This window comes from Canis aureus, chromosome 15 (genome assembly GCF_053574225.1).
Source record: "Canis aureus isolate CA01 chromosome 15, VMU_Caureus_v.1.0, whole genome shotgun sequence".
Taxonomy (NCBI): Eukaryota; Metazoa; Chordata; class Mammalia; order Carnivora; family Canidae; genus Canis; species Canis aureus.
This window is the reverse complement of record NC_135625.1, coordinates 25,334,217-25,342,754: the sequence shown is the minus strand read 5'-3', so window position 1 is coordinate 25,342,754 and position 8,538 is coordinate 25,334,217. Positions and strand designations below refer to the sequence as shown.

The 8,538-nt window shown below is 57.3% G+C and overlaps 1 protein-coding gene and 1 long non-coding RNA gene across 30 annotated transcripts in view; one reads left to right on the top strand and one right to left on the bottom strand.

Annotated features, from left to right (window-relative positions):
* Positions 1–73: 73 nt before the first annotated feature.
* The window catches only part of LOC144284385 (uncharacterized), a 183,744-nt gene continuing 175,279 nt past the window's right edge, over positions 74–8,538 (bottom strand). For 23 of the 28 annotated variants that reach the window (XR_013352727.1, XR_013352720.1, XR_013352725.1 and 20 more), the window contains one exon: positions 317–1,031. This is a non-coding gene — a long non-coding RNA (uncharacterized LOC144284385). Of the gene's footprint in view, positions 291–316; positions 5,911–8,538 lie in introns of those variants that run through there. The other 5 variants (XR_013352719.1, XR_013352728.1, XR_013352732.1 and 2 more) reach the window with 5 other exon arrangements.
* LOC144284380 (uncharacterized) lies at positions 7,109–8,322 on the top strand. Of its 2 annotated transcripts, none has more exons than XM_077848865.1 (2): positions 7,109–7,610; positions 7,837–8,322. In XM_077848865.1, the coding sequence occupies exons 1-2, from the start codon at positions 7,181–7,183 to the stop codon at positions 8,169–8,171; spliced, it is 765 nt and encodes a 254-aa protein (XP_077704991.1). In that variant the 5' UTR covers positions 7,109–7,180; the 3' UTR covers positions 8,172–8,322. The 2 variants fall into 2 exon arrangements, with proteins under 2 accessions (XP_077704991.1, XP_077704990.1); XM_077848864.1 differs by having other exon boundaries at positions 7,831–8,322.

Here is an 8,538-nt window from a genome sequence, read left to right as displayed (position 1 = left end):
CTGGGCCTCCGAGGGCTTGCGAGCCCTTCCAACCCCATCAATTCCTATTGTGTTATCTAGGGAGACTGGAGTGGTGGGCAGGAAACGACTGGGGAGTCCAGGAAAAGATAATTAAGTGCATAAGTTTGGGGGCAGACGGCACGAGCGCGGTCGGAATCGGGTGCAGGTGCGGCGGAGGCTGAGGCGCACACTCACGACCCGAGAGGTCTGTCCGCCTAGCAGGGGCCTCGGGGGGCGCTCCAGCCCCCGCGACCGTGTCTCCGGCCTGCTCCGGGATCTTCCGACAGTTTCTTAAAAAAAAAAAAAAGAAAGAAAATGTTTCAAAAAACATTTTATTTTTATTTGAGAGGGAGGGAGAGAGAGAGAACGACAGCAGGGGGAGGGGCGGAGCTCCGTGTAGGGCTCCCTCCTGGGGCTCCATCCCGGGGCTCCACCAGGGACTCTCTTCTGGGACTCTGTGATCATGACCTGAGCCGAAGGCTGACCCTTCACCAACTCAGCCACCCAGGTGCCTCTCTTACAACAGTTTGATAGTTCACTTCCCTGATTGCCTTTTCTCCCACTTCCAAACCACCTCTGATAATGCTGCCTGAATGATCATTCTAGAGAACTCGCTGATTATTCCCCAATCTAAAAATCTATTAAAGGCAACCTATTACTTTCAGGAGAGAAACTCCCGGCATCGCTTAGTAAACTATTGACAGTCTGGCCTCTTTTCCCACCACCTAACCTTTGCTACCGTAGTCCCACCAAATGGTTGGAAATGTCTGAATGCTCTCTGTTTGCTTCTGCTCCCTGGAATCCTGCCCTTTCTTCTTTCCCATGCTCTTCACTTGGCCCCAGGGTTTCCAATGTTTAAGACAATATTAAGTAGTGGAACCTCACTAAAATAGGGAAAGGAGGAGAAAAGAGAAAGTTAGGAGGTGAAGCCTTACCACTCAACATCAATTATGGTTAATTACAGAAAGAATTATCAATGAAGAGCCCAACAGAAGAATCAGCAGCAGGAAAGAATCATCAATCACAGGCTCCTGCAAGGGAAAGATGTATTTCGTATCTCTGACAACATCTCCACTACCCCTGCAACTCAGCCCTTTGGAAACCATCATGACCTGGACTTCTGCTATTTTTTTCCCCCCCAATGGACTTTTGTTTGGAAAAAACCCTCCCAGCTTCATTCTTCTTCTGCACAAAATAATGTTCCTCTTTGTTTGTTGCATGTCCAGAATTGGAATTCTGTTATTCCTGAAAAAAACCATTTTTTTGCTAGTAAAATAACTGATAGTTTTATTTTTCAGGTTAAAACTCCAAAAAACTGTCTTTAAATTCCCTCCTGCACTCCCCAAGCATCCTGCATTTCTCATTCTGTAGTTAATTGTGTGCTTTTTCAGGGCAGGAACATAAGTAGCTTATTCGTCTTTGTTTCACCTATATACCTTGTGCAGTACCTGCTTCAGAGTAGACCCCGCATAAATGTCTGTTAACATGTTAGGATTGTAAAGCCTGAAGTTCAGCTGTGGGTTAATGAAGAGAGTGGAACATTTAGGAGTGTGACTAGATAGGAGGGGTTGTGGTAGAAAAACAGGAGGAGGAAAATCAGAGGGGTGAGGAATAATATATTATCATGGAGGCCACTGGAGGCCCATTCCTTATTTATTTACCAACCATCTCTGCAAAAACACCATGTGCTTGATGATAACATGTTGGCACCAGTATGGACAAAGGCAAGGAGCTAGGTGAGTGCTGCGTTGTGAAAAGAGAAGTGAATAGCCCAGTTGGTTGGAGACAGGGCATGTAGATTACAGTGGTGGGATCCAGGATTGAGAAGGCAAAGTTGGGTCATTTTGTACCTGAAAAATTTGCATAATCAGGAAGCAATTGTGAGGGTACTTTGCAGGGGGGTCAGATGAACAGAGTGGTACTCCAGGATGGTTACTCTGCAGCACTTGGCAATGCGATATAAGCCATGAGCTTTGGCTATTTTTTTTTTTTTTTTTTGGTAATACGAGTAACTGACAAAAGATAGTTATTTCAAATAAACACATTGCCAACCACAAGACTAGACAAAGAGCCAGCCCCACTGCCCCCTAGGCTCCTTTGTGAACTTGGTTGATTTCAATAAGTGACCATTTGGGCCACTTGCCTTTTCTCTTCCTGAGCTTTAAGTTCCACACTCTTATATTTTAAATTTTCTAATAAAGAGTGAGCCTATAAAACCCTAGCCCCCCACACTTGGCTCTGATAAAAGCAGAAAACCTGCCTGTGCATACTTGTATGCTCGCCATCCTCCTTCCCCCTGCCCTGTGTGACCTCGCTATGTGGTTCCAGGTGTGCTGTGTGATTTCCAGGTCTTATAAATAATAAATCTCTATTTTTTCAAAGTTTCCCATTGTTCTTGAAGGGCATCTTGAAATCATAATAAGAAGCACAATAGCGGGTCCAAACACAAGAGTGGTATATTGATATTAGCATATTGATATGCTAAGACTGGCACAAAACAGTGTGATCAGTGGTGTGATACCAAAACCCTTTTACTCGAGCCATGACTCTTTTTTTTTTTTAATTTTTTTTTATTTTTTATTTATGATAGGCACACAGTGAGAGAGAGAGAGAGAGAGGCAGAGACACAGGCAGAGGGAGAAGCAGGCTCCATGCAGGGAGCCCGAGGGGGGACTTGATCTCGGGTCCCCAGGATCAGGCCCTGGACCGAAGGCGGTGCTAAACCGCTGAGCCACCCGGGCTGCCCTCGCTTTCTTAGTAAAGAGAAATTTTACCCCCTTACAAACACAGTATGACACAATCCCTTGTACATTTTCATTAGCTTAGTCTAGACCCCCAGGTGACTCAGGGGCTGAGCTGAGCATCCACCTTCGGCCCAGGGCCTGATCCTGGGATCCGGTATCGAGTCCCCCATCGGGCTTCCTGCATGGAGCCTGCTTCTCCCTCGGCCTATGTCTCTGCCTCTCTCACTCTCTGTCACTCTCATGAATAAAGAGATAAAAATCTTTAAATAAAAAACAACAACAGAAAATAATTCGCTTAGGCCTTTGCTGGAAGGTGCTGCTTGTTGCCCAACTTAGGTTCCGTGGAGTCCGTGAGGCACGATCACCCTTACATTCTTGGCTTGCCGTTTCTTTGTGTCACCAAAGTGCTCCTTCTTCTTTATCCCTCTCTCTGCTTTTCGGTTTGATGAATTATTTTTTCATGATTCTATTTTAATTACTCCATTTTTCTCCATTCGAGACTCAGCTGTCTTTCTTTTTTTATTTAATGATCTTCAGTGATGTTGCTTCTCCTCTGCTAACTTCCTAGTTCTGCATCTGTGTCTACATTTATATCCGTGTCTCTGTTTCTCTGTCAGTGTACGTGGACACACAACGTGCTTTCAGTTCAGTTGGGGGTCAAGCCGGAGAGTCAGTGCCTCCTGTCTACTTTCAGTTCTGTGGCTGACAGCAGGTTCCCTAGAGCCCAGGTCAGGGCGACCCACTGGGTGCACCGCTGTCCACAGCTCACCCAGTGGGAAGGAGGGAAGGGCCCATAACACACGACAGGCAGGGGTTCAGGATAAGGACGGCCTCACACCTTCTAGGCCAAGACTCTGACACCTTCTGTAGGGTTTGCCTTGGATTCAGGAGCCTAGGATCGTGGGGAGCTATTGCCCATGCCTCCCCCGGTGGGACTGTCATCTTCTGGGCCTCCAGTATGAGAGAACTGGTGCCCACGTGTGTGCACATGGACCTCGTGGGCCTGGGCGCATGTACACACCAAGGAAGAACATGTGGTTGGAGGTATTTCCCGCATGTGACACCCGCCTCCAATGTCATAGATATGATGCCACAGTGGCCTGGGGACGTCTGGAGGAAGCACCCGCTAGGGTAATCCCTGTCCCACGGGCAAGATGCAGACCATCCCCGACGGGCACAACGGCTTCTCTGGGGTCAAAACCGGGGAAGAATGGAAAGTTGTGTCTGAACGCAGGCGTGTGTCCAGGCTGGGGCCCTGGCTGCACACAGTCCTTCCCTGGGGCCTGTGGACAGGGGTGCGGGTGTGTCACTGTGTGCACAGGCCATCGCCTGCAGGGACGGGGGAGCCGTCGGCAGCCCCGAGCGCCGCCCCTGCAGCTTCCTCCAGGAGTGGGTCAGGGAGGGGGTCCCAGGAAGTGAGGTCACTCCCGTGACACAGAGCCCAACAGAACTTGGAACCCCCGTGACCAGGCAACCGCATCTAGTGCAGCCCCACCTCAGGCTCACTTGGCTGGAGACATCCGCTCCTGGAAGATGTTCTCCTGCTGCCGGCCCACCTCTGGGGGCTCTGGCTCCCAGGAACCCCAGGGGTGCCGCTTGTTCCAATGCTGTAGGCTTTGGCTCCAGCATAAAAACCAACGCCTCAGGGCGTTTATCAGGAGGCGCCGTCAGGTAACCCAGAGCAGGCCAGGCCAGGCCCCCTGTGCCAGCCATCCTGGGTGGCCCCATCCCCTCCTCTTCAGCTTCCGGGAAACAGGGATGTGTGGGCAGGTGCATCCAGGCTGGGGGACATTGCAGGGCGGCAGGTTCCCCGGTGATCCCTTCAGGGTCACCCTGAGGTCAAGGTGGGCAGGGTGCAAACAGGGCTCCTGAGGTCCTCTTACCCGCCGAGTAAGAGTCCCCCCGAGGCCCTGCAGCCGATCCCTTTGCTCTCCTTGGGGGAGGGGGGTGCCGCCTGCGCTGTGGTGTGTCTGGATGGGGGCCGCTGGGGGTGCGGCCCAGCCGAGGCGGCCGGACCGGGCGCTGAGGCCTCCTGCCTGGCTGCCGGGCACTGTCTCCACAGAGCTCCACCCGGGACAGGGGGCGCGAGCGGGAGGAAGGGGTGCTCTGCCCCACCGCCTCGAGGAACTGGGAAGTGCCCTGCGCAGCTAACAGAGGCCAGCGCGGGCTCAAATGAGTGCAGGGGCCGGGGCACCCCCGACACCCGGGTCCCCGATGCGGCACGAAGGGCCCCGGGTCCCAGAAGCCAGCCTGCTACTCCCCTGGGCTCCCCCCTACACTCCTGCTCCCACATGAGTCTGCATTCCCCTGCTCCCCACACTTGCCCCAGGGCCCTGCCCCTGCCTGGGCCAGATGCAGAGTCCCTGTGCACAGAGGTGTAGGAATATCAGAGCAGAGCCTTCAGGGGCGGCCTGGTCGCCCAGGGGTTTAGCGCCTGCCTTCCGCCCAGGCCCTGACCCCGCAGGCCCGGGATCGAGTCCCGCCTCGGGCTCTCTGCACCAGGGCTGCTTCTCCCTCTGTCTGTGTGTCTGTCTCTCTCGGTCTCTGTCTCTCTGTGTCTCTTGAGGTCCTTGTACTGATCCAAACTTTTTTGAACATTTATCCTCTAAGATTGTTTCTTTATCGGATAGTTTGTCTTGTTTGTGTAAGAGACAGGCAGAGAGCAGGGAGGGGAGAGGGAGACCCAGGCTCCTGAAGCAGACTGGGCCCCAAGCGCAGGGCCTGCCAGGGCGGGATCCCAGGGTGCTGAGGCCACGACCCGAGCCACAGCCCAGAGTCAGAGGCTAAGTGACTGAGCCACAGGCATCAAGGCCCGGGTTCCTGCCGTGGGCACTCCTGCCCCCCACGGCCCCCGAGAGCTCGGGCTGCGGGCTGCGCTCCCACCCCAGGCCTCCCGGCGGCTCCATGCACGTCCCCTCTGTCCCAACTCAGGGTGCAAGGGCCTCGGCCGGGAAGGCGCCTCCCATCTGCCCGACGAAGCCCAGCCGGACGGAGCTGCTGGAGCAGGAATTCCAACAACTGCTGCCCGCCTTGCTGCGCAGGGATGTCATCTCCGTTTTCATCTTTTTAGACAACTGTCATGGATTTGCCACCACCGACGAGGTGCTGGATCTGCTGTTTACGAAGTGAGCACCTGCGCCTCCGCAGCCCAGGGGTGGGCCACCTGCTGGTGGGGAGGCTGGGAATGGTTCTGAGCTGCCCGGCCTCGGGCCGCTCCCCCGCCTGGAGCAGAGTCCCCCAGGGCACAGTGGGGTCCCGGAGGGCAGCCCCGGGGCCTGGCCTGTGGCGGGTCGGCCAGAGGGGCTGTGCCTGTGCTCCGCAGCCGTCCTCCTCCCCCGGGACGGGGCCTGTGCCTCCTCCCCACCGTCACCGGGGTCCTGAGCTGGCCTCTTTTCCCATTGAAAGGGAGGTTGGAGAGTCCATCGGGGGGCTGTGTCCTGGGGCAACCACACAGGGGGACCCCGGGGTCCCCGGGCGCCCAGGCCCACTCAGATATCGGCCGTGGGCCTGGCCGGAGCCTTTCATGCTCAAGCATTCAGGAGGCCCCGGCAGGTGCGGGCGCTTCTCCGGGGGCTGCCCGTGGCCCCCCGCACAGAGCTGACGGCCCCCGGGGCTCCGGCCTAGTCGGGGGTCAGAGGTGACAGCCCCCACGGTGAGAGGTCGCGGCCACAGGATGATTCGTGGGATGCCCCCGCCCTCCCCTAGATATGGGTGCATCGCAGCTGCGTGTGGTGGCGACGACGCGGTCCTGCAGCGCTGGAAACTGTGAGTGACTCCGGCCCCTGCCCGAGGGCCTTCCCTCTCCAGGAGGGCAGCGAGGGGGCTGTGGGCCGGGGGTGCTGGACCCTCACCCCACACATCTGCAATTCCCGTGACGGGGTAAAGGTCTAAGGGCCCTTCAGGAAAGGAGGAAAGGAGAGCCGTGAATAGGGTGTGGGCTTGGTGGGAGAGCACTGGGACCCCTAAGGGAGACTTTCTCCATGCCCGCCCCTCCCAGCCCTCTGTCTGCCCCACACCTGGGACCCAGAGCAGAGGGGGTGGGGAGCATCGCACTCCCCAATCTGGTGGCACCTGGACCCAGTGCACAGCAGGTTGCCACGAGGGCCATTGAGGGCTCACAGACCCGGTGGCCCTGGCCCCGTGGGAGACGGCAGATTAGAGTCAGTGGAAGGACACCCCCGGGGGCCCCTCATGAGGGAGGCAGCGCAGAGCCACAGGGAGGGAAAGTGGAGGTCCCGGGTGGCTCCTGGCAAGGCCTGGCAGGACACAGAGCCCGAGCCCTCCTGGCTTGGACCTTCCCAGAGCGACAGTGTGTGCAGTGAGGGCGATGACAGGCCAGACGCCCCCCGTCCCCGGATGCCTGCCGGTGGATTCAAGGGGCAAGTGGGCAGGGAGCCAGGCTGAGGAGGGAGCCCCGCTTCCCAGCAAAGACCGTGATGGTCACACCGCTGGGCGTGGGCTCCCCCGCACAGAGGCTTCGTGCCAGCCCCTCCTCGGGGAGCAGGCCTGTGGCAGGCAGGACCGCCAGGTGGCAGGTGGACGAGGAGCAGGACTGGCCTCTGACAGCCCCGCACGGGAGGCCGAGGCCCCGGGTCCTGCAGGGCTTCCCCGGGACACCTCGGTGTGAGGGAGCCCTGTCTTCTGACCCCTGTGCCCACCTGTCCCTCCCCAGGGCCATCTGCTGCATCCTGGAGATATGGATGGACTATTATCAGGAGGACTTTTGTCGGCTCCCCCAATCTGCCTCCCTGAAGAAGATTCTGGAATTCATAAGGCAGCGCATGCCAGGCACAGACGTGGAGCTCCGTGCCCGGCGTTACCTGCAACAACTCAGACGCCTCCATGCAGCGGAGCCAGAGGCTGGGGGTGAGGAGGCCTGGGGGTGGCCGAGCTGGGGACAGGGTGGGCCCCACGGATCCAGCGTCCGTGCAGCTGGGCCGGGAGCAGGGGTTCGGCTCACACCCCATCCCCACGAGCTGCAGGCTGGGGACACCTCCCAGGGCTCTTTGAGCGGTTGGAAGAGTGTCCTTGATTTGGGAGGGACGTGGAAAGTCCGTCCTGGTGGTGATACTTTGTCTTCTTGGAGCTACAGCTTCGGCCCGAGCAAAAGACCCTGAAGCACTTCCGGAGCCCGCCCCAGCCCCAACTGTGGGGCCTGCTGCCTCGGATGGGCCTGAAGTGCTCGAGGCCGCCCTGGCTGCTGGGGCTGAGGGCTTGGCCCCAGCTGAGGTGCCAGCTGGGGAGGCGAAGCCCCTGCAGATAGTGGTCACTGCTCTAGATCACGGCTGCGCCCTGGACGAGCCACGTGCACCTGCGGCCACCCCGGAGGAGGAGCAGGCCCTGGCACCTGCAATCGGGGTCCCCAGAGTGCCAGAGCCGCCAATGGCCTCCGGGACAACTGGCTTCAACCTCTGCGCAGCCCCCTGACCACCTCGGGAGCCCGCCCCAGCTCCCACCGCGGGGCTCGTCATGCCTGCAGCCCAACGGAGGCTTGCCCTTCCCGTGTCATTTCACTGTTTCTATATTTTGAGTTTTTCTTTAACCTGTAAAATGCCTTATGAGTTTTATTGTAATAAAGTATAAGTTAACTTCAAACAAAATTCACTCTGATGCTTTTAAATTATACATCGTGGACCTACACTTTAGGTCCATTCACAGTGTCACAGGTCCCAGAGCCCAGGGCGCCGGGGGACACAGCCCAGGATCGGGTGCTCCCCCAGGTCAGGCAGAGGCCGGGAGGACACAGGACAGCCAGGTGGCTCCTGCCCCCGGGCGGCCCGAGCTGTACAGATCG

Bases quoted from the DNA above. Each gene is read 5' to 3' on its own strand.
- LOC144284380 (XM_077848864.1), top strand. From the start codon at position 7,181: ATGGTCACACCGCTGGGCGTGGGCTCCCCCGCACAGAGGCTTCGTGCC. The intron at 7,611-7,830 runs GTGAGGAGGCCT...GTCTTCTTGGAG, and splicing joins AGCGGAGCCAGAGGCTGGGG to CTACAGCTTCGGCCCGAGCA.